The sequence below is a fragment of the Podarcis cretensis genome (assembly GCF_951804945.1).
Source record: "Podarcis cretensis genome assembly, chromosome: 3".
NCBI classification, from domain to species: Eukaryota; Metazoa; Chordata; class Lepidosauria; order Squamata; family Lacertidae; genus Podarcis; species Podarcis cretensis.
The window spans coordinates 26,019,795-26,045,383 of NC_137172.1; the positions used below are offsets into that span (position 1 = coordinate 26,019,795).

A 25,589-nucleotide genomic window follows, 5' to 3' on the forward strand; every position below is an offset into this window, starting at 1 on the left:
CTGAACCTGCATCCACAGAGACAGGTGAGCCAAAATGAAAGATCTGAAAAGCATCTGCTTTCTAAATAAACAAAATGAAGCAAACACAAAAGAAGACCAGAAGTGCACTTTTGAAATTTCAACAGGAGAGAATGGCATTTGTTTCAAAGCAACTCTACACAAGGTAAACCAAGTATTGTATCTATCCCTCTGGTAAATGATTCACAATTTATTCCGCAAACCGCAGGATGTGGGACAGAGTTTGACAAAGAATATTTTAAAGTCTGCTAAACGAACTGAATGTTTCCTATCTGTATGAGTGCATTGCCTTTGCTGCTTAAAACCACAAAGCAGTATCAAATCAAAGGAAGCTTTCTTGCAGTATAGTCCTAGGTATATTTACTTTCACTTTGTTCAGTTGGGCTTACTCTCAGAAAATTATACATAGGATTCCAGCCTTAAACTCAATGGGTGACATTAATAACATCCACCTGCTTATGCAATAGAGATCTGATACAACCAGGCTTCTAGTTTCTCTTCTTCCTCCTCCAGCACCCCATGTATCCCCAAAAGCTGCTGTGGAGGGCCCCCAATCCACCAGAATTTTCAGGGGGATGTAAGGGACAGCCTGGGAAAGAGGAAGAAGAAGCCCTGTTGTATGAGCAGATGTCAGCTCACTCCACGTTGGCTCTCATTCTATTGTGATTGCTGTTGTAGTCCAATTCTACTAGTTTTAGTGGGAAAATAATGAATTTACATCAGTGTAAGGATCTAGTCCTTATTTAAAGATTTCTGAACCACCTTTCAGTGTAGGTCACATTGCCCTCAAAAGACAGTGCACAAAAAGCCATAGCAAAATTACAAAACCTCGAGAACAATTAATCCACAGCAGAACAATTAATAAAATGCAGATCAAAATGTAAATGTCATAAGAATTGTCCTTTTAAAAAGGCAATCATGGGGCTAAGCTTCTTTTTCTGTAGACCAAAAGAGAAAGGCAAACCAACAGCCATAAATACAACTGGCCCCAGTGTAACCCTCCGTCTTCTAGATGGATGGGGTCATGGTCTGAGATGGCCATTAGAAGGCACCTGGCTGTCATTTCCTAACCTGCTGCTTACTGAAGGGAGGCTGGATGCAAACTCTAGCAGTTGCCATTTCTGAAAGTTAGCTCTGTGCTGCTAAAGATAAGTTGTTTTGCAATGGTTTCCTGTGAGCTCCTATAACCCATCAGTGATTCAACTATATTCCATCTGGATGCTTTTCTCTGTTTGACCCAGATTTTATACAGATGCCAGCAGCATCTTGTCCAGTCTGTTGCTGACAACAGAGACATTGACACATCTGAGTGAGCTAGGACCTTAGGATGGGAAAAATGCTGCAGAGAAATTAAAAAGGGAAGCATTTCTGTCTCTGACTCTCTTATCTTCATTTTGTGCTGTTTATTAACTTATTCTGTTCATTTGTCTTTTGATGTTCTATTTTGTCTTTTTTAATGCAAATAAATGGCCAAAAGGCTAGCTTTTTATATGGTTCTGGATTGGCATAGTTTTAACAAAGATATGTTTTGAAAGGAAAGGAAATATTTAAAATTGAAGGTGGAGGTTTAATGAGAACAATATTAGGCATTTATATTGTTAATTATATTCATAAAAGCTTTGACAGAGCTAAAAAAATATTTGCTCTTCTGTGTTTTTAATGTTATGCAAGAGTCTGTTGTGATATATTGTAAATTAGGTGTTATCTGTGCCCTAACTGGATTTGGCACACAATGTTAAGGTCCCTGCCCGTCCCCCCTGCAGTTTAGCATCTATATGAAGCTGTTGGGAGTGGTCGCTGGAGAATTAGAGATGAGAAGTTACCAATATGTGGATGGCACCCAGTTTCTCTATAACATGGAGGGCTGGATAAGGACAAATTAGCTAAAACTGGAGAGACCAATAGGGGAGGAGACATATTTTATTGCAGGTGGGACAGACAAAGGCAACTGGTTTTGCTGCTATTACCTTTAAAGTCCTGCGACATTATTTTAGCTGCCCAGATTTCAATTTGATGGTCATATCATGTTGCATTTGGTGTTCCCATGAATTTCCATATTACATTTCCTAAGTCTCATAGGAACTGCATGATTTGTCATACAATATAACTGCTTACCCATAGTATATTCAAGGCACTCATCCAGATAGAGTAACCTTCAGTGGTTACAGTGGTACCTCGGGTTACAGATGCTTCAGGTTACATACGCTTCAGGCTACAGACTCCACTAACCCAGAAATAGTGCTTCAGGTTAAGAACTTTGCTTCAGGATGAGAACAGAAATCGTGTTCTGGCAGCGCGGCACCAGCAGGAGGCCCCATTAGCTAAAGTGGTGCTTCAGGTTAAAAACAGTTTCAGGTTAAGAACGGACCTCCGGAATGAATTAAATACTTAACCCGAGGTACCACTGTACTTAAGTGGAGAAGAATGCTTTGAAAGTCCTGTAGATATTTTCAGAACAAATGCCACACAATCAAGGAATGCCAGGATGTTAGCAATTCATCTAATCTACCATTGTGTTATTTACCAACTTTAGAAAAGAAGAAAGGCACCTGAAAACACTATGAGAAGGTGTATGGCTGGTGTTGAAAGCGAGAAATGTAGCTCTGTCTTTATGAAATGCAAATTTGGACACAATTCACCAGCATTTCCATCTACTCTGCAGTGCAGCAAGGCGAGACTAGAAGTAGGCATGGAGATGGAAGGGTCATTTCTAAATCACGTCCCAATTGTCAGAAGAGAATTGCTGCACTGAATGCGTGTGTCAAAGAATGCCAAAAAAGCTTTCTATATTGACTGGAGATGATAATGCCGAAACTTTATCCCAAATAATCTTCGACCATGTCTACAAATCCTTATATAGATTCTGTTAGACTAACATAAAATGAAGCTCTTTACATTTCATACAAGGGCAGAAGACACTGAAACTCTGCAAACTAATAAATTGTTCGAAGCAATCTTTTTTTTCACTGGCAAAAAATGCCACATATGGGTTGCTGTTGAAATGACTTAAAATCAAAGCAGACAGTGGAAATCGTGGACAAATTAGGGATCATTCAGCTGTACTGTACAATGGTTTCTAGTAGGAAAGCCAGCATAACTGCACTCAATAACTTAGGCAGTGTAGGGAAGAGAACCAGAAAAGATGCTGGAAATTTGTGATGAGAATTTATTTTAAGAGTAGCTGAGCTGCGACTAGTTTGGGGAAGCGGCTTAACTCTTTCTGTGCTAGTTATTTCCCCAGTCTAAATCCCACCACCTCCCGAAGCTGCTATACAAATGGCATATTGGAGAGGGGAATTGTAGATGGGAAAAATGGTGGAGGGAGATATTTTGTTGTTGTTATTATTTATTACTTATACCCTGCCCTTCTAGCTGGGCCTCCCCAGCCACTCTGGGTGGCTTCCAAAAAAATATTAAAAACACAATACAGTAATACCTCCGCGAACGTCCGCACTGTCGACCGTCCATTTTGCCGAATGTCCGCAGCAAATACTGAAGTACCGGAATGAGTTACTTCCAGGTTTGCCGCTCACACATGCACAGAAGCCCCAACTTGTGCATGCGCAGAATCACAAACTGCTCTGCGCGTGTGCATAGAGCGGCACTTTGTCGAGCATCCCTTTCATGGAGCGTCCGGGGCTCTGGAACGGATCCCAGATTCAAAACAAGGTACCATTGTAAAAGATCAAATATTAAAACTTCCCTAAACAGGGCTGCCTTCAGGTGTCTTCTAAAAGTCAGTTAAAGTCATAGGTTACGAACACTGCGGGTTGCGCGTTTTCGGGTTGCGGACTGTGCCAAACCCGGAAGTACCGGAATGGGTTACTTCCGGGTTTCAGCTCTCGCGCATACGCAGAAATGCAAAATGACGTCACATGCATATGCAGAAGCACTGAATTGCTCCACGCGCGTGCGCAGACATGGCGCTTCAGGCTACGAACGCTGCAGGTTGCGAACATGCCTCCCACACGGATCATGTTCGCAACTGAAGGTATGACTGTAGTTGTTTATTTCCTTGACATCTGGTGGGAAGGTGTTCCACAGGGTGGGCATTACTGCTGAGAAGGCCCTGGTTCCTTGAGCTATGTGGATATTGCACAAGTACCAGGATGGTCTGAGACAGTCTAAATGCAAAAGTAATTGATATATACTTCTCGCAGTGAGGGGACCGCCAGAAGGCCCTTGGAGCTGGACCTCAGTGTCAGGGCTGAACGATGGGGATGGAGACTCTCCTTCAGGTATACTGGGCAGAGGCTAAGGTTACTCCTTCTACCTTCGCCACTCTAACCACCCCTTCCCTCAAAGCTACTAAGAGAAAATATGAGAGGCTTGATCTGTTCCAGGCCTGGGACTCTCCACTTCTTCTTGTTCCTTAAGGTCATTCATTACATTTTAAGCTATATTTTTATTTCAGGCACTGATTTCCAATATGCAACATCCCTAAAGTGCTTTTCAAATCAGTGAAAGGGCATAGGAGACTTCCAGGATGCAACTCATGGCAGTGTATGTAGGGTTCCCAGTCTCTCATCTAAACTCTGGCCGAACTTACCTCCACTTAGCTTCAGAAAAATGGTTGAATTATGTAACCACAAGACCAACTCCAGATTAATCTGTGACAATTGGCAGCACTGTCACCATTTCCTTCCTCTGCTCCAGCCATTTGAACCAGTGTGTGATGGAATGTGACAAGTGAGTTTATCTTATTTAATTTAGAAAACAGGTCAGCATAAACAATATCCCAATGCTCGTCTTGAGTGGCAGTAAAGCCCTGAGCAGTACTTAATGAATTGTGCATACAAAAATGGTGTTGCATTTCCCTTACGATGGCAGCCTCAGTTGGGGATGTGGAAATATAACATTTCTGCAAAGCAAGAAAAGAAAAGAACACCTTGAAAAAGATAGGGTGTAGATTCTCATCTCGTATCAATCTAACATCTGCTTCTGAATCATGCAAGTCTTTGAGCTGCACAAGCTCTTTGAGCAAATGGTCAGATATTAATTCTGCTTTGCTCAAAATCTTGCTGTAATTTGCAAAGAGTACTGAAAAATGCTACCTCCAATATAAACTATTAGTGTCCCTATCACAGACAGACAGGAACAATGGCCAGACTCTCTTTTTTTGGCAGAACTACTCCCTTTAAGATTTTCTGAAGGCAAGGATACATTAATTTTAAAAGCAAATGTACTTTTATATGGTAAGTGCAAAGAATGCAGTTTATGTCATTGCATCAGAATTGACCTGCTGCAAGCTTTTCTTGATCTTTTACTTCTATGGGGAAAAAACACCCAAAAGGCAAAACAGGAAACAACTGGCCATCAGTCAAGCAGAGAGATGCTCAAAAGTGTGACATCAAATTTATACAATTATATACCAAATTCAAGGGACGCGGGAGGCGCTGTGGGTTAAACCACAGAGCCTAGGACTTGTCAATTAGAAGGTCAGCAGTTCAAATCCCTGCAACGGGGTGCGCTCCTGTTGCTTGGTCCCTGCTCCTGCCAACCTAGCAGTTCGAAAGCACATCAAAGTGTAAGTAGGTAAATAGGTACCGCTCCGGTGGGAAGGCAAACGGTGTTTCCGTGCACTGCTCTGGTTTGCCAGAAGCGTCTTAGTCATGCTGACCACATGACCCGGAAGCTGTACGCCGGCTCCCTCGGCCAATAAAGCGAGATGAGCGCCACAACCCCAGAGTCGGCCACAACTAGACCTTTACCCTTTATCTTTATACCAGATTAACACATAACACAAAGCCAAACCAAGACTTAGCATGAATGAGAAAACATGCAGGTTTCCAGAGTGGAGGTTGGGGCCAACCCAGACTAAGGTATGGTTTGGTTTAGCGTTACATCTAAACCCATGCTATTGGTTTTTCTCACTCTAGAACAGTGTTTCCCAAACTCAAGTCTCCAGCTGTTTTTGGACTACAATTTCCATCATCCCTGGCCACTGCTAGCTAGGGGTGATGGGAACTGTAGTCCAAAAAATAGTTGGAGACCCAAGTCTGGGAAACACTGCTCTATACAAAACAGATGGTGTAACTAAGGTTTAGTCTTGGTTTACCATTCATGGTCTGAGGGGGGGCAGACCATAAGTGTGGATTTGGACATAACTCTTAAGATAAACCAAGGATGAATCCTAGGTAGTACTGCAGGAGCAGCACAATTGTGGAAAGCATGCAACAGCTGTGACCTTCACTTTGGGAACCCACTCATTTGTACAAGGCCATAGTTTGGCATATAGCCTTACATGCAGACTGGGCCACAAATGTCATGTGATGTTACAATTAAAGGATTGCCCTTGCATCTTTGAAAACCAGCATTTCTTATACTAAGAAGAGAACCTAACTACTAAAAGAGAATTGAAATTTATTTCCGAAGGGTTTGCCTTCTGCCAAAGATTACACTTCTTTCAACGTTCAGATATTATGCTACTAACAGGCACAAGTTGAAGTGCGCACCTAAAATGTAATGAGTAGAGCCACCGAAATCCAAAGCCATTATTTTACATTGTTCAAGTTATTTCACGGGGTAATCATTTCACATATAGCTTTATAAAATAAGTGTGCTGATTGCATCTGGTATTTCAGAAGACAAATCCACAGTCCTAAAGGAAACATGTGCTTGCCTGCCTGTCTAGACTTCCTGAGCAGAGCAAGCATAATGAAATGCTAGAGCATTCCACCTGTGAAAAAGGTCTTTCTGTAGTATTCGCAGCCAGTTGTTTAATCATCTCTCACACCATCTAAAAGACCTAATGGCTAAATGGCATCATGAAATATTCAAGGCATGGAGAGCACTAGAGAGACCTGAATTGAGGGTACTGCCAGCCAGCCAGCCAGCTCTCTCTGGTAGGGCATGAGCAATCATCTATATCCCGTCATGCAAACTACCGCATGCATCTGTGCAAGGGAAAGCAAACACGCCCATCCCCGAGTGAGTGAAAGTAAACTAAGAGCAATCAAGAAGAAGTAGTGTACACATAAACTAAAGCAAATATTTGCTGAAACAGAAAAGACAGGAAGCATTCTGCCAATGTACCAATTAGGGGCACTCCACTGATGAGTATTAAAGAGGCTAAAATGCGTGGAGTTTCAAACCAGAGGGAAGAAAGGGGGGAAGCTACTAAGCCAATCGTCATTACTAAGGATGATGGGAAACTTCTTCTTCCATAGGAATCTTTATATTCTTCAAAGAGATCTCCCAGTGGAAAGAAGTATAACCTGGAATCCCCAGTAGAATTGATGGATTGATGTAGGTAAAAATGCCTAACCATCCTAAACGTGTTCAGTGTGTTCTCACATCCCCTTGGTAGGACAGTTATTTTGAGGCCAACATTTTTTCATTCAACCTAGCGTCCTGGAAATTAATTCAGTTACAATATTGACTGTACCTGTGGCAACTTCAGATTGTACGATGGACAGAAAAACTTAAAGTTGGAAAAGGTTCTCATGTATAATAACGGAGTGGCGGGGTGTATACGATATACGATACATGATATCTTTATTGTCATTGTCCCATGCAGAACAATGAAATTGAAAAACTACATAAAACATTCAAAAACCCCTAAAAACTCTGAAACCCCATTTTAAAATACACTACACTATAGAGACCCCTTATGCTGCGTTTAGAACCAGAATTGCATTTGCGTAGAAACTGTTTTTCAGGCTGCTAGTCCTGGCCTTTATAACCCTATACCTTCTTCCAGAAGGCAGAAGCTGAAAGAGATCATTTCCAGGGTGCGTACTATCCTGCGCTATCTCTGCCGCTTTCTTATGGCACCTGACAGCATAGCTTTGATCTAAGGTGGGAAGAGTGCACCCAATTATTCCATCAAATGAGTGGCAAAAGTTTGTTCCAGTCTACAATAAACCTGGTTCTGCAGGTTTTCAGGACAGAAGAGTTTCAGTGAGGAAGGTTTCTCTGCCGAAAGTGTCTATTGTCTAGTAATTGTGCTATCAGAAGCTTTCCTCTGCAATTCAGATTTGCAACTTGCATGAAGGGATACAATTTTAACAGGAAATAACTTTTATGGTTATTCTTTTGTATTCTTAGACCATCCTCCAACCTGTTTTCAAGGCAGTATTCAAAGAATACAGTAAAATATAACATAATACTGCAAAATTATACAATTTACAATTCAATTACGAAACAGAAACAATGCAGAAGTCACGGAAAATAGAAGCAGGCTAGCCACCTCTTCTGTCCCCAAAGTCCAGACAAAAAAGGTCTTTCACAGACCTTTAAAAGATGTCAGTGAAGGGGGGGGGGCAAACGTTATCTCCAATGGAAGGGAGTTTCATAACTGGGATGCCATCACTGAGAAGGCCCTGCTACAAGTCACTGTGGAATGTATCTCAGTTATAAATGGAAAATACGACGAGCTTGCTAAATCAGGCCAATCACCCATCTAAGACAGCATCCTGATGACTGTGGGAACCCTGCAAACAGGACATTAACACAACAGCATCTACCCACCTGTTATTCCCATAGACTAGTGATCAGAGACATTATGCCTCTGACAGTGAAGATAGAACATTGCCATTGCAGCTAGCAGCCATCAATACCCCTCTCCTCCATGGTTTGGCCTAATCCTCTTTTAAAGCCATCTAAGTTGATGGCAATCACTGCCCCATGTGGAAGTGAGTTCCATAGTTTAACTATGCACTCAACATGCCTTTCTTTATCAAAAGGATAAATGGGCATGCAGTTCTTTTTTAAAAAATAAAGTTAAGCAATCAGACAGATGACCTGATTCACAAGGACACAACTGTTAACTGTTCCATTCTTCAATGTCTTGTTGTATATGATTCCCATGCAAGTTACACTGATAGAATTATACTCACCTAAAGCCTAGATTCTAGCTCTTCCTCCCTCACAGACACACAACATCCTTAAAGACTCAAAGCATGAGAAATCAAAATATTTGTAGCACAAACAGGAATGCAACCTATGGGTAATGAATGAAGCACTTTTCTCAAAACAGATCGTATTTTTTCTTCAACATTTCCCATCTGGTATACCTTATCCATATTCTTAACACAATGTTTACAACTTCTGCAGCCTGCAAAATAAGTGTGCTGGGTAACTCAGGGTAGCCAATTCTAATTTGCAATCAGCTTCTTGCAAATAAAAGAAAAAGAATGCAGTTCACTTACTTAATACTAATCAAGTTTAACCATTCTCACCATCAATCAGCATCAGTTTTATCACTGACTGCAATCCAATTAAAATACCATTATCTCAATAATCAGATGGAAATTGCTATGATGGAATGTGCTTTCTATAATAAATGTTTCATAGAATAACATGAAAGGGAAAGAATGAAGTTCCTTTGCCTGAATATGTCTTTCCAAATCAATCCGCAGATAACCCTTCTAAGCTTAGCATAAAGAAAGCTCTGGTTTTAAAAAAGTAACAGTTTCTTAAGCTGGGATGGAATGAGAGAGAAAGTTGTCTCAGTGTGTATTTGAAAACAAACTTAACTAGTTCACAATACCCAAAATAAAAAGTGAGCCAAAACGCAGCCCACCTTTCAAAATTTTGCAGTGCAGTTCTCCAGCCAAGTAATGTGTATATAAATAATAAAGTTTGCATAACAATATACATTGTCTGTGAAGGAAATATGCAAAAATGCATTTCATTAGGGGAAATTGCTTACAAACAGTGGCATGGCATGGGTTGCCAAAGCCCAGGGCAAGGAAAGCATTATGCCTTCTAAGGCAAGCATTGCTCCCCCAACTGGCGCCTCCATGCAGCACTGCTGCCACTGGACAGAGCTGCAGAGCAGCAGCAGGCGCTCCTCCACCTTGGGCACTGCCACTGCCACCATTCTCACTGTCTGCCTGCTTTCCCCACCGGTGGGTAATACTGCATGGCCAAGGGATGCAAGGACCCATCCTTTCCCAGTTCCTGCTCAGCGTGTTTCTCAGGTGAGGTGGGGGGGCAGGGAGTGCCTCCATTTGGGGCGGCAGCTGTAGAGGTGTGCCCATAAAAAAAATGTGCTGGTTTTCATGCTGATGTGAATTCAGGCAGCCTTTCAACTGCACATCACTGGAGAAGGTGATATATGGGGTGGCTGCATCATGCATCTCTTCATTGGGAGCAGGTGGTGCTGTTGTCTAAACCACTCAGCTTCTTGGGCTTGCTGATCAGAAGGTTGGTAGTTTCCGTTGCTCTGTCCCAGCTTCTGCCAACCTAGCAGTTCGAAAGCACACCAGTGCAAGTAGATAAACAGGTACTGCTGTGGCGGGAAGGTAAACGGCATTTCCGTGCGCTCCGGCACTCGCCACGGTGTCCCGTTGCACCAGAAGCGGTTTAGTCATGCTGGCCGCATGACCTGGAAAGCTGTCTGTGGACAAAACGCTGGCTCCCTCAGCCTGGAAAGCGAGATGAGCACCACATCCCATAGTCGCCTTTGACTGGACTTAACTGTCCAGTGGCCCTTCATAAAGGGATCTTGAGCCTTAATCTGAAGGAAATATCCACATTGTATTGAAGTTTTCCTGCTTTAATTTATTCCATTTGCACCTAATTGAGTGCGTACTTCAATTCAACAGGGCATAATGAAATGATTATCTCTGTTTACTGCCAACATGATTTTGAAAACAAATAAGTAGTCTTCCCACTGGCAGGTATAAAAAATGGCACATAAACGCTGTGGTGATTCTCACACGTCTCTGTCAAAACATACTAACAAACAGGTTAATTAATTAGGCCAAAGAATTCCATGCTGTATTTGAAGCTATAATAAAGGAATGTCTCGACAAAATAGGTTACGCTCATTGCACGGTGCCAATTATAGTTGCAAAGCTATACCCTTGTAAAGCCTTTTTCTGGCTTTTAATCAGATTTCATGGCTTTCTCCTATCTTCCTTGTATCTGAAGCAACAGTTCCAACACTATTAAAATATATTACCACACAAAGCAGCCCATACCGTCTCACCAGAAATGATGCAGAGCTAAAACAAAACCCCACAACCAGAAAGTGTATTTGATTCTTCCATCTGAGAGATTATTTCAAAGCATTAGCAGAATACAACCATATCGCGTAAACCATGGCAAACATTGTACACCAATTGCCTTGTGCCAATTTTCTGCCACAGACCTGGGAGCTCAATTATATCTGTCTTCAAGGAAATAAATACACATACTAGCTGCCCACGCAACCATTGCACAACACAGCACAGAAGATGTGCCAGAATACCTTTAAGCCATCATTTGTGTACCTGCAGTCCAGGAGGTGTGGAAAATGCTGCTCATTATGTACTGCATTGCTCCCTGTCTAATTCTACCAGGAAGATTCTTTTTTTAAAAAAAATGTAGGTAGAAAATCTGTTATTTCTTGATGGGCTGGGATAATTACACTACATATAAGGTTTTAACATTTGCCCTTACAGTTCAGACAAGATTTCACAGTGCAACATGGGGCCTTGTAGACTGGGAATTGCCTATGTTAAAACATGCTGGTGCTATTTTTGTGATCAGCAATGGTTTCTTGTTAATAAATCTGACTGGCTGGATGAAGTGACAGCTACTTGCCACTTTCAAGGGTTGTTCTTAAACCAAGGTACCACTGTATATGGGCTGAATCCAACAAAATCCATGGAATCCCCAGTGTATAATTTCTTTATTAGTATTTATAAAATGTTAAAATTGGTTAATTGTAATGATTTGATGTTACAACTACTGTGGTTTCCCCCCCCCCCCCTTTGTTATTGTTGAACTCTAAATAAAGTCTTATTCTGTCTTAAAAAAAAGGAATCCCCAGTGCAAATTCCGGAATTGGGGGAGGGGAGGAATGCAGGGAGCGTGCAAAGTGAGGAAACAGAGGAGCAGATTGTTGTCCAAGTTATACCCCATTGTAGTGCAAATATGACCGTAGGTGAGTTGTTTACCAGTGAGGATTCTTGTACACCCATATTTTCCATTAAAAAAAAAAAAAATCCTGACAGAATCAATCGAAAAGGAAAAGAGCCAACCCGAGACCACCCTTATAAGCACACAATAACTCCTTACCCTTTTCCTCAGGTTGTAGGTCAAGATGAGGTTCCTGGAGAAAGAGTGTGAGAAGGCCGTGTAGAACTCCAGCACCTTCTGTAAGGCATCTCTCTTGATCACGTGAAGGTCACAGTATGTCAGAGCCCTTACGTTAGCACAAGATTGGGCGAGGGTAGTTTCTTTCCAGAAGACATCCCCAAAAACATCTCCTTTGCCTAGGAAAAGACAACAGCAATAAAATCCACGATCAAAGGACTGCCTCAGCGCCAAGACTCAAACAGCAAGAGCAAAACATTTCCACAAGAGGTTTCTTTCTTTCTTCCTTTTTACTGAAAGTGCATTTCTCATTTCATTCCACGTTCTGAACACAGGGCCCTCTGGTTGGAGTCCAGGGACAAGATCCAAATATCCCTGTACACGGATGCTGCCAACAACCTTCTTCCCCAGTTGGCACTGTCAGGCCAGATTCAAATGAGAAGCCAAGGACACAAGGAAACATTTCCCATGTGGTCACTCTCTCATTTAAATCAACCTATCAGCTGGTGCTGGTTCTGTGTAAGCATGCAGGTTGTAGTACACTTGGTAGAATTGATTTTTTTATTTCATATTTGTATTCCACTTTTCCAACAACAATGTTGGGTTTAAAGCGGCTCACAATCATCATCTTTAAAATGTGCAAACATTACAGTCCCTGTAATCCTATCAAAAACACAATAGCAGGAAAAAACAAGGCTGATAAAACAAACAAATTCAATGCAAACTCATAGTGCTTCAAAGTACATAAGGAAGAAAGCTATCATGCTGAGGAAAAGAAACAAGCAGCATTCTCCAAGATAGACGTTTGAGACAATTTATCTTCCTGGGCTTGTATTCTTTTTGTATGCTGTACCTATAATATGGCACGCAGTCTGGAGAGTCTGTAGATAGGCAAATGACAGTGTTGAGACGTAACACTAAACCATGGCTTAGCACTGAGTCAATGGGCCACAGCAAGCAACAGACCTATGTTCTCCCTCCTCTCATGTGCAGCCAGAAAAAGAACCCCAACAGCATTTATTTTCAGTTTCTCTGCATCTCAGCTCGTTGTTGAAGCCAAAGTGGGAATCAACTAATCCTTCTCTGTCAAAACAAGCCAATTTCAAACCATGGTTTCTGAAGCTGGCTTGTTTGACCACAGTAAGTGTGCAAGCCCTGATCCCCAATTTGGATACAGCAAAAAGCTAATTTGGATACAGCAAAAAGCCCTGACCCCCAATTTGGATACAGCAAAAAGCTGATTTGGATACAGCAAAAAGCTGAGATTCCATTTGGATACAGCAATAATTCAGGGAAATACACCAAAGTCCTTTTTCCAGCCATGTGGCAAGAAAAGAGGATAGAGTGTATGATTTCAAGGCTTCCTGCAGCTCATTCACATAATGCCAAGCCATGAATTGTTTACGATCAATTGATTTTAACCCCACCCTTCAAGTCACTCCAAAGTGTGATGTATCAAATGAACCCTACGAGAAATCCAGTAAGAACTTTAAAACAATATAAACCAGTTCAACAACTACAGTGGTACCTCAGGTTATATACGCTTCAGGTTACATACGCTTCAGGTTACACACTCCACTAACCCAGAAATAGTGCCTCAAGTTAAGAACTTTGCTTCAGGATGAGAACAGAAATCGTGCTCTGGCAGCGCAGCGGCAGCAGGAGGCCCCATTAGCTAAAGTGGTGCGTCAGGTTAAGAACAGTTTCATGTTAAGTACGGACCTCCAGAACAAATTAAGTACTTAACTCGAGGTACCACTGTACACCGCTCACGGCAAACATCAGCGGCCTAGTCAGGGTGGGCCCAAGACATTTTGCTGCCTGAGGCAAAGAACAAGATGGTGCTCTCTCATTCTATATATAGAACCAAGTGAACTGGCAACAGGAGAGGGACCTTGACTACACCTGAAGGCAACAGGCTAGCTTTAGGTGCTGCTGAGGGAAGGGGGAGCTGCCCCCAGCATCTGCCATCTCTGGTAGCTGCCTCATTATGTCTAATGGTAGGGTTGACCTTGAGCCTAATACATCAAGAACTCACATCATTAAAGAGAAGCATACTTTAGCTGGCGCTGAAAATCCACAAATGTTGGCGCCAGGCAGTTTGGTGTTATATATGGTCACAGCTACTATGTATTCAGAGTTATGCGTACTCTAGGCAAGCAGAATGCAATGTTTTTCAAAGGCCAGCAGTCAATCAGCTGAATTGCTCCACAGAGTTCTGTGCTTAAAACTATCCGGTGGCTTAGCATAAATCCATTTATCCAGTCTTAGCACTGGATTCAGAATTCTCAAGCTTGCAAAATATTTAAACAACTCTGGTAACAGCGATTAACCCATTCAATTTAAAATGTGGATTGCTCCCAATATTATATAAAGATCTATTCCATGTAAGATTCCTAATAAAAGTAATTTCTTCTGTGCTGTTCAAGTCAAGAAAATGTACCTTTATTAAACTTTGTAAAAATTCTAACTGTGCTAAGGCACTGATATTTAATTTGCCAATTAATTAATTAGAGTAATTTGTGCAAAGTAAGACAGTTAATAGCATAAAAAGAATGTTGAGTGTCAGCCTGCTGTTAATCCTTCAAAAATGGCTAACAACTTAAAAGCTGTCAGTCTCTCTTTGCTCCTTTTTCTTTGCTCGGTGGCTAAACAGTGTAACTGGCAGAGTTGATAAAAGCCACCCTGAGCTTTTGATCTCCCACACAGTTTCTTCATATATGATTTAACCTGAATTCAATGGTGTTGCTTGATCTATACCAACAGAAGAAGAGCACTGTCCCCTAAAAGCTTGTGAATAATTTACTTCTTTCATTTATTTGAAAACTAACCACAATTACTCTTCCAAGTTAACATGAAAAAATATTGTATGGCTTAAGAAATCTTTTAAAAAAGATCTGATAAACAGAAATATTTTCTCCTCAGAATCTGAACGAACAGCCCTGTTGTCATGTGGCCATATTCTATAAAGATAAAGAGTCTGTATTCATTTAGCAGATACCTTTTCCATTGGGTAGATGCCAAATGACCAGTGGGTCCAACGCAAACACTTAAGAGTCAAAAATATTTTCCTCATGTCATATAATAGAGCACATTGTGCTAATAGAGCAATGATCAAATTGCAAGGTAGGAGTTTGCTATATAGGCAGTCTCCCATTTACATGCGTTCAATATGTCTGCAACTGTGTATATGCACATCACGCTGAACCTACGAGGGACATGGAAACGTCATAAAGGCATCACTGAAATGTCACTAAATGGGCAGAGTGGGGTGACTGCAGAGTCTTTCAATGGGTTTCAATTATAGATGATTTTGCTGGCGGTGCCTCATAACCTCCGAGTAAACAGGGGGCTGCCTGTTTTTGGGTTGTATCCTGCTAATCAGGACGGACTCATTGAAAATAATGGCCATGACTAACTTATTTATTTCAATAGGTCTAATCTGAGTATAACTTAGGGGGATACAACCTTATGTGTGGGATACAACTTAATCACCAGCAGCAAGCACAACCAAGCTCTACCCCCTCTTGCCCCCATGTGCCTCTGAAATTGGCTCTGGGCAGCTGCAAAGCCCCCAGAACAGCACACAAGGAGAGGAGAGGGGGAATCATTCCATTTGGCAAACTGAAATGTTTGTGCAGACAATGTTTGCTCTGGTATAGAACTGCCTCCCCCCTCAGGTAAGATATCCTAGCATGGTCCAGTAGATGTGGAGCAGTAGTAGCTCTTTAGTGACTATGTCACATGTGTATGATTGGCAGTCATCCTTTGTAGGTACTGTAGGTTGTTATGTTGTTGAGTATGAGTGGTTGGTTGACGGACATAATATTCAAAGTAGTAAATGACTGTTGTGGTTCTGTGCAATGGATGGTGAGTGAGATTGGGTGAGTGGCTACATGACTAATGTGTGTTATGTTGGTTGTAATTTTGCATTATACTGTCTTGTACTGATCTCTGATTATTCATATCAACATGGATATTGTTTAAGTATTTGAGTGTTGTTGCTGTTTTACAGAAATCATTCTAGTCTTTATTGTACTTACTGTGTAGAGAAGATAGAAAGATAGACAGATAGATATGTGTATATATGTGTGTGTATATACACACACACACAAACACATACTGTGAACCCTTTTGAGATTTTCAGAAAGTAAGTGGTTGCTAAACGGAAATAATACATAAAATCCAACTCCCTTGTATGGGGGTGGGGGCAAGGTTTAAATATTCTTGTGCCACATTATGAGTCTATCCCACTGAGTTGGGACTATCACCTTTGGCACTTCTGTGTAATAGATGTCCTTGCGGGTAAAGTAATAAGCCAAAGCTGTTTCAGAGAAGCATTAGAAGAACAATTATGTCTGTATGCTTTAAGATTGCAATTAGATAAAATTAAACCAGCAGGCTTTTCTCCTTCTAGAGCAAATGGGCCATTTAACACCTTTCTTCTACAGAATGGAACACACACACATTTCCACAGGGGTAACATGGTTTTTTTTGAAAGAAAGAAAAATTCCTCGGGGATGATGACTTTGTGAAAAATAACTTACTCTGGAAATTTGAGGACACGCAATCCATGCCATCCGCCTGCGCAATGTGCTCTCTTAATCAGAGTAAACAAATGAAACCACCCCAATCCCTGGTGGCAGTAAACAAATTAAAATAGCCGGGTTTGCATAACAAATGCATGCATGGTCACACTACAATCATAACTTTAGTTGGTTTATTGATTTTATCTGCTTTATTATAGCTATTTGTATTGAGGTGGAAATTATTCCATACCAAACTGGAATCCTATGCTTTAAATTGAATACCCCACTCCCCTTTGTACACAATGTTTCCTACTTAAAAGAGGCAGGTCCTAATGTGCTTCGCCACATCATTTCCAGCAAAAACTTCAGCACAGCAAGGGAGAAACAATGTTTAGTCAACAAAGATAGCATTTGCACTTTTCCAGTATTAGTGTAGAAATACTTCTGCATATGTTTACATTCTAATAATAGAGATATGTCTTTGTTTTGTAAAGCAGGGCTTTGATCAAGGGTAGTCAACATGGTGCCCTCCAGATATTGCTGGACTACAAGTCCAATGGGCCCCAGCCAGGATTGGTAAAGTTATAGTAGGCTAACATCTCAACAGCTATCCCTGATATTATCAAAGCTCTACACCTTTGTCTGGAGTGAATCTTAAAGGGCCAGCCCCCAGGCCTGAAGCTTGACCCTTCTTTGGCCTTTTTGTGGCCTGCCATGGGTCACATGGGGTCATATGTGCCTCCATTTATCAACATAAAGGTAGGTTAGGGTAAGGGAGTCTAACTGGTCGAAGGTCACCCAGCGAATTTCCTGGGTGGGTGGAGATCTCACAGGAGATATTCAAGAAGAGACTGGGCAGTCACCTGATGTAAATACTCTTGCTCTGGATTTCTAACTTGGAGCAGGAGGCCGGATGAGATCTCCCTTCCATTCTACAAATTTATGACTAGGAAGGGAACTGAACACAGATTTGCTTGGCCTAACTCCAAGATCCTATCCACTACGCCAGACTGGTTCTCAAAAGATATCCTTCTAGCACGATGAATATCATTTGGAACTGAGATTACGCTTTCCTCTTAGGAACTGGGTAAACCTGATTTATAGTAACGTTATTATGCAAGAGAACACAGCGTATTCAATAAGCCAAGAGCAATAAGCTCATCAAATGAAATAGTTGTAGGAGGCTCAGCCTCCTAATTTCAGCGTAAAGTTGGCTCTAATGGCATTTTTAAAAATATTGCCTGTAAATTCATTCATATCTTTTTAAGGCACAAAGGACATTTTGCTCCTAAGTTACATAGATCATTCAGTCACAAAATAATAATAATAAATGCAGTTTATTTCTCAGTTGCAAGGTGGGATAAGAGCATAACTCTTACATTCTTGCTCTTACATTCCATAATCACATTCCGTTAAAAAAGAAACAGAGATTATAGTTTAGTGAACACATTCCCCCCCACACACACACTTTCTAGTACAATTTTCACAATGATTGCTATTCAAAATCCTGAGGGGTACTGCTGAATCATCAGAATTCAATATTTGTGGAACAGGTTAATTAATAGTAAGACTATTGACCTGTGTTCTTAATTGACCAATTAACAGTAGAGCCACTGTCTTTGTTAATGACAGTCATAATCACAGAGGGATCCTTCAGCAGTCCTAAAGTGTGGTCTCCTCTGTCCAATCAGTCTTGAGTACAATCCTGTATGTGCAAGCAGAACTGGCCCGCTCATGAGACTGTCGTGAATTCCTCGCGACGCTTTTTAGTGAAATGCTCAGAGTCCCAGGTTTCTTTTCAGTGCAGTCTTTTTAATGTGAGCTATATACAAGTATTTACAAAAACAGTCCACACAGAGTACCTGCTCCTTAAGGCAAACAAATACTCTTCACCACAGCACAACCACCACAATTACTGTTGAACAGGCTTTCCTTTTTAAAACAGGTGATAGCCAATCACATTAATCACATTCCTGCTGAGTCACTCTGACCCAGCACTTCACAGAGTATTGCATCAGCCTGTTGAAGCCTGCAGACCTACTCAGTAACCTGCGAATCCCAGGTTGCCTTGGGCAACAGAATCCAAGAGGCTGCACCACTGCAGGTGCCACTGCTGCTGGATAAGCAAGAAGCATTAGTGGCGGCTTCCAGGTTCCAGTGAGATCTTGTGAGAGCCCTGCAAAATCTCATTGGAAGCTGCTGCCGCAGCTGCTTCTCCTTGCTTCTCCAGTAATGGTGGTGGGGGCTCTGTCATCACTTGGATTCTGCCACCCAAACTGGAACCCATAAGATGCAGCCACACATCTCTGGTAAGTGAGGCTTCAGTGGGGGTAGGAACAGGACGGGCTGGCCCTGTGTCTAAGCAAGGAATCTTTTTCAGCCCGAAGGCATTATGTGTAGAGGAGCACAGCTAAGATGACCGAGGGTATGGAAACCAAGCCTTATAACAAACAGCTGAAGGAACTGGGTCTGTTTAGAATGGAAAAGAGGATACAAAGAGGAGATATGATAGACATTTGACTGTCACATGGAAGATGGCGCAAGCTTACTTTCTCCTGTTCCAGCGGCTAGGACCCAAACCAATGGCTTCAGGTTACAAGGAAGGAGATTACGACTAAACATCAGGAAGAAATTTCTGACACTAAGAGCTGTTCAACAGTGGAACAGTCTGCCTCAGGAGGTGGTGGACCCTCCTTCCTCGGAGGATTTTAAGCAGAGATTGGATGGCCATCTGTCATGGATGCCTTAGTTGAGATTCTTAGATGATCCTCAGGGTCCCTTCCAACCCTTCCAACTAAAGGTAAAGGATAAAGGGACCCCTGACCATTAGGTCCAGTCATGAGTGACGCTCATCTCACTTTATTGGCCGAGGAAGCCGGTGTACAGCTTCCGGGTCATGTGGCCAGCAGGACTAAGCCGCTTCTGGTGAACCAGAGCAGCGTACGGAAACGCTGTTTACCTTCCCGCCGGAGCGGTACCTATTTATCTACTTGCACTTTGACGTGCTTTTGAACTGCTAGGTGGGCAGGGGCAGGGACTGAGCAATGGGAGCTCGCCCCGTCGCGGGGATTCGAACCGCCAACCTTCTGATCGGCAAGTTCTAGGTCTGTGGTTTAAACCACAGCGCCACCCGCCATTCTATGATTCCCTCTTGGGCCACCTTCTGGGGGCTGCATAGTCAATCCAGGCAAGAAAGAGGAGCTCTTACAGAATTACATTCCAGCCATGCAACAAAACCCAGGAAGGGAGAGAATGCAAGGTCTGATGTGAGGTGTGGCCTAGGGAAATAATGGGGCCTGGGCAGAGCCCCAAAGGGCAGATAGAGAACCAGGGAGGGAGGGGATGACGGCATGAAAGGGGACTGTTGGCAACAAAAGGCTTGGAAGAGGGAGACATCAGCATGCTGGAGGACTCCAAACTGTGACTGAGACTATTTATATATATATTTTTTATAATAATATTTATTAAATTTTTGTATAACCAATAAAAAACATACATAATAACAAAATATTTTCCATTATCCACATTTCATTCTCAACTTTGGACTTCCTCACATCTCTTGTTCCTGCTTTCTAAACATAGATTTTATCAGCAAATTATTAACTTAATTTAATTCATATAATATAATTTTCCAATATTTAATGTCTCAAATTTTGGGATTTAACATACTCTTATTGAAGCTTAATCATAAAATATTACTTATCCAAAATTTATCTTTTCATCTACCAATTAAATTTAAATTTATATTCTTTATAACTAGTTTGTTGGAGCCGTGTTTTTGCTAATCTTACATCTTTCTTAACATTCATACAATTTACAATATTTTTGTAGATAGTCCTTAAATTTCTTCCAGTCCTCCTCCACCAGTTCTTCTCCCAGGTCTCGGATTCTGCCAGTCATCTCCGCCAGTTCCATATAGTCTATCAGTTGCATCTGCCATTCTTCCAGTGTGGGTAATTCTTGAGTTTTCCAGCTTTTAGCGATGAGTATCCTTGCTGCTGTTGTAGCGTACATAAAAAAGGTTCGATCCTTCTTTTGCACACTCTGACCAACAATGCCCAAGAGAAAGGCCTCTGGTTTCTTAAGGAAGGTATACTTAAATACCTTTTTCAGTTCATTATAAATCATTTCCCAGAAAACCTTCACTCCAGGGCAAGTCCACCAGAGGTGAAAGAATGTTCCTTCAGCTTCTTTACACTTCCAGCATTTATTATCAGACACATGGTATATCTTTGCAAGCTTGACTGGGGTCATGTACCACCTGTATATCATTTTCATAATATTTTCTTTCAAGGCATTACATGCCGTAAATCTCAAACCTGTGGTCCATAACTTTTCCCAGTCAGCAAACATGATGTTGTACCCTATGTCCTGTGCCCATTTTATCATGGCTGATTTGACCGTTTCATCCTGTGTATTCCATTTTAACAGCAAATTATACATTCTTGAAAGTATCTTAGAGCTGGGTTCTAACAGTTCAGTTTCTAACTTTGATTTTTCCACCTGGAATCCTACCTTTTTATCCAACTTAAAAACTTCTTTAATCTGAGCATAATGTAGCCAATCTCGCACTTTATCTTTTATTTTCTCCATACTCTGCAACCTCCAGTTATCTCCATCTTTTTCTATTATTTCCCAATATTTCGGCCATTTGGCCTCCATATTGAGTTTTTTCAAGGCCTTAGCCTCCATTGGTGATAACCACCTTGGGGTCTTATTTTCCAATAAGTCTTTATATTTCGACCAGACATTAAATACTGCTTTTCTGACAACATGGTTCTTGAAATTCTTATGTATTTTAGCCTTGTCATACCACAGATATGCATGCCACCCAAACGCATTGTTGAATCCTTCCAAATCTAAAACATCAGTGTTCTCAAGAAGTAGCCAGTCTTTCAACCAGCAGAAAGCTGCTGATTCATAATACAACTTTAGGTCTGGCAGGGCAAATCCCCCTCTTTCTTTAACGTCAGTTAATATCTTAAACTTAATTCTGGGCTTTTTGCCCTGCCAGACAAATCTTGAAATATCTCTCTGCCACCTCCCAAAACACTCCATTTTGTCCACAATCTGCAAAGTTTGAAACAAAAATAACATTTTTGGCAATACATTCATCTTAATTGCAGCAATACGTCCTGTCAAAGAAAGTTTCAGTCTTGACCAAGCATCTAAATCCCTTTTAATTTCAGACCAACATTTTTCATAATTGTCTTTAAATAAGTTCCTGTTCTTCGCTGTTATATTTACCCCTAGGTATCTCACTTTTTTAACCACATTTAATTCTGTCTCTTTCTGAAATCTTTCTGATTCTGAAGAAGTCAATTTTTTTTCCAAAACCTTAGTTTTTTGCTTATTAAGCTTAAATCCCGCCACTCAACCAAACTCATAAATCAGTTGTAATACCCTTTTAGTACTGGGCTCTGGCTCCTGTAGGGTCAAAACTAGGTCATCTGCAAATGCTTTCGGTTGTATTGTTTCGCTCCGCCCTGGATACCTTCCACCCACCGGTCTCCTCTGATCATATTCAAGAGCACTTCTAGGACTGATATAAATAACAAAGGGGATATAGGGCAACCTTGTCGTGTTCCTTTTTCAATTCTAAACTCTTCTGTCACCACATTGTTGACTATCAGTTTTGCCTTTTGCTCTGAATAAATTGCCTCTATCCCATTATAAAACCCCCGCCCCACTCCCATTCCTTCCAAATTTTTCTTCATAAACTTCCAGGAGATATTATCAAAGGCCTTCTCCGCGTCTATAAATATCAAAACTGCTTTTGTATTAATGTTTGTTTGCAAGAGTTCCAAAATATCAATAATGTTCCTTGTGTTTGCAAACAAATGTCTACCTGGGAGAAAGCCTGCCTGGTCCTTGTGAATTACTTCATTTAAGACTTTTTTAAATCTACTTGCTAAAATGTCTGCAAATATTTTGTAATCCACATTTAGGAGGGAGATAGGGCGGTAATTCTTAAGTTGTGTCTTTTCAGTTTCTAGTTTAGGTATCAATGTGATGAAAGCTTCTTTCCACGACTCCGGTGCCTTCTTCCCCTCCATAATTTCATTGCAAACCTCCATTAATGGATGTATCAAATAGTCTTTCAATGTCTTATAATATTTGGAGGTAAGCCCATCTGGCCCTGGAGACTTGCCCAATTGCATGTTCTGAATGGCCTCCTCGATCTCTAATTGTGTTATTTTATAATTCAGGATTGTTCTATTCCGAAGAGTCAACTTTGGTAAACCATTCTTCTTTAGAAACTGTTCTATCTCTGATTCATTTTGCGGCCCTTGAGTATATAGTTGTTTGAAATATCTCTGGAAGGACTTTCTGATTTCCACTGGGTTCTGAATATTTCTTCCCTCAATTTCTAAATTTGTTACTGTGTTCAGCTTTTGTCTCTTTTTCAGCTGCCATGCTAGCAGCTTTCCACATTTATTTGCCGATTCAAAGGATCTTTGTTTCATTAACTTAACTTTCCATTCCACTTCCTGGTTTATCAGTTTTGAATATTGTGCTTGATAATGTTTGATTTCTCTTAATATCTCCTTTGATTTCGGTCTCGATCTTAACTTCTTCTCGCCTTCTTTAATTTTCTCCAAGATCTTATCTTTCTTATCATTCTGTACTTTTTTCTTGATAGTATTCTGTTGTATCAGAAACCCCCTCATGACCGCCTTACTTGCGTCCCATACAGTTCTTTTTTCCACCGTAGTATTCAGGTTTATCTCAAAATAGTCCTTCAAAGCTTTTTGGGCCTTTTTAATAATGTCCTGATCTCTAAACAAGTTGTCATTCATCCTCCATCTAAAGGAGCTATTTATATATGCCTTTCAAATAATTTGCCCTGCAAATAAATAAATAAAAAATTGGCTGAACCAGAATACAAGCAGTCTTTTGGGTACCTAGCTGAGACAGAGAGACAAATACAGATACAAATGCAAGGCAGCTTCCCCAAGTAAAAGAAAGAGAGGAAGAAATGGGGGGGGGGAGAGAGAGAAACAACATCTAAGGGGTTTGCTCTATAGTATACAGTGGTACCTCGGGTTAAGTACTTAATTCGTTCCGGACGTCCGCTTTTAACCTGAAACTGTTCTTAACCCAAAGCACCACTTTAGCTAATGGGGCCTCCCGCTGCCACCGTGCCGCCGGAGCACGATTTCTGTTCTCATCCTGAAACAAAGTTCTTAACCCAAGATAATATTTCTGGGTTAGCTGAGTCTGTAACCTGAAGCATATGTAACCCAAGGTACCACTGTATTGCTCTGTCTTCTCTCTTTCCTGACGGTATATTTCCTTCTAAGTGATAGCTACATTTGTTCTGAAAGATTTAAGGTTGCTAGGCTGCTGTTTTTTCTGGAAGGCTAATGTGAACAACAGACGCTGCACCACATCTCTGTGAGATTTTGCTTTACCATTAGAAAGGTGTGATAGAATCGCATCACTACCTGAAGGCTGGATAAGCCTTGTTACTTATCTACATCTTATGGGTTATCACATGGTCTTTCCCTCCTTGCTTTGCTTCCACTGTGTTGAAGTGCAAAACCTTTTTTATGTGCTTAGTGCCCTCACTGTGTGGCTGAACTTTCTGGCTAAAAATAGAGCAAATCTACATTTCAAAATGTTTTGGGCTTTGGTTGACAGAATAGGTTTTAATGTTCTTTAATGCTTCTGTGCTGCTAATGATGCCTGGAAATACTGTGTTAAACAAGAGCATTGCAATAAATATATCCAAGACAGAATGGGGGAGGGGGGAGAGGGCTGGATGGGTCCCTTACTTCCAATGAATGATAAAGTCATGGATGACCACCACTAGCTGTATTCTTCTCCCCAGCTATAGTGTATATTATTATTATTATTATTATTATTATTATTATTATTATTATTATTCTATTAGGGGGGAAACACATTCCCTCTTTTTCAGAGAAACTCAAGGTGGCTAACAATTTTCCACTTTACCCTGTATTTGTTTCTGTGTTTCTGTTCCACTGCAGTTCAGCTTCCGACACCCCTAGTAACAAATCTCGATAACCAAACAATATTTACAATAAAAACAATCCTAAGCAAAACTCAAACAAAACAGCTGATTAAAAAAAAAGCAAAAAAGGAAAGAAAGAAGCTATACAGGAATTCACTTTCAGAATAAACATTTGGTACACAAATGTGAACACAAAGACAGAATGTAATGGGAGAACCTACCCAAAATTGCAACAACTTCATCATCCTGGATAACTTCCAAGGATCCCGAAACCACAAAGCAAAGATTGTCCACGCTCTCTCCAGCATGATATATGAGATCCCCCGGAGCACAGTGCACCGTCTGAAATTCCATGGCAAGAGCTCGCAGACACCCATCGCTGGCCAGCCTAAACGCAGGGTGCTCTTTAAAAACTTTTCGATTCAGATGAACACAGATGTCCGCTCGCATGTCCTTAGGGCAAATCTGCAGAACCTGGGACAACATTACAAGAATCAACCTCTGCAAGAGATTCGAGTGTGCTACATCCACTGTGTGCTGTCATTATGACAATTTTTTTTTCTTTAAAAAGCATCGTGTGCTTGTGCAGGAGATTCATTTTGGCTTCCTGTTGGCTAGCCAACTTATAATTGGCTAAATCCCTGTCCCTGCTTCTTTGCTCTTTTGGACAAGTGGCTGCAGCAATGGAATCTAGCCATCTGTCTCTTAAGTGATGTGAATCCCTAATAACAACCCTGTTTTTAGCTGTTTGCCTTTGAATTTGGAATCCTCTGCATCTACCTATGTGCATGGAAGCTGTGACACTGCTCAGCAGATGTTTGTTTTTATAAAATAAACTGTAACATCTCCGACTGCCAAGATAGCAGACAGAAAATAATTAATAGTAATCATTAAATCTCATTGGGAATGGTGGCAGCTGCTGAAGTTATAATTGCAAATGTTAAACAGGAATCTGTCAGGGAACGCAAAGTTAGAAAATTACTTTTAAAAGTGCATTGACCCTGAAATTCCCGCACCAGCCTCAACATTAAATT

The 25,589-nt window shown here is 41.1% G+C and overlaps 1 protein-coding gene and 1 long non-coding RNA gene across 4 annotated transcripts in view; one reads left to right on the forward strand and one right to left on the reverse strand.

Annotated features, from left to right (window-relative positions):
- The window catches only part of KCNH1 (potassium voltage-gated channel subfamily H member 1), a 236,001-nt gene that overhangs the window by 85,782 nt on the left and 124,630 nt on the right, over positions 1 to 25,589 (reverse strand). For all 3 annotated transcript variants that reach the window (XM_079968555.1, XM_079968553.1, XM_079968554.1), the window contains exons 9-10: positions 24,777 to 25,029; positions 12,031 to 12,227 (exon numbers count right to left, since the gene is read on the reverse strand). In XM_079968555.1, the coding sequence (XP_079824681.1) occupies positions 12,031 to 12,227; positions 24,777 to 25,029 (450 nt within the window). The remainder of the gene's footprint in view (positions 1 to 12,030; positions 12,228 to 24,776; positions 25,030 to 25,589) is intronic.
- The window catches only part of LOC307212088, a 181,782-nt gene that overhangs the window by 82,711 nt on the left and 73,482 nt on the right, over positions 1 to 25,589 (forward strand). The window lies entirely within an intron of this gene.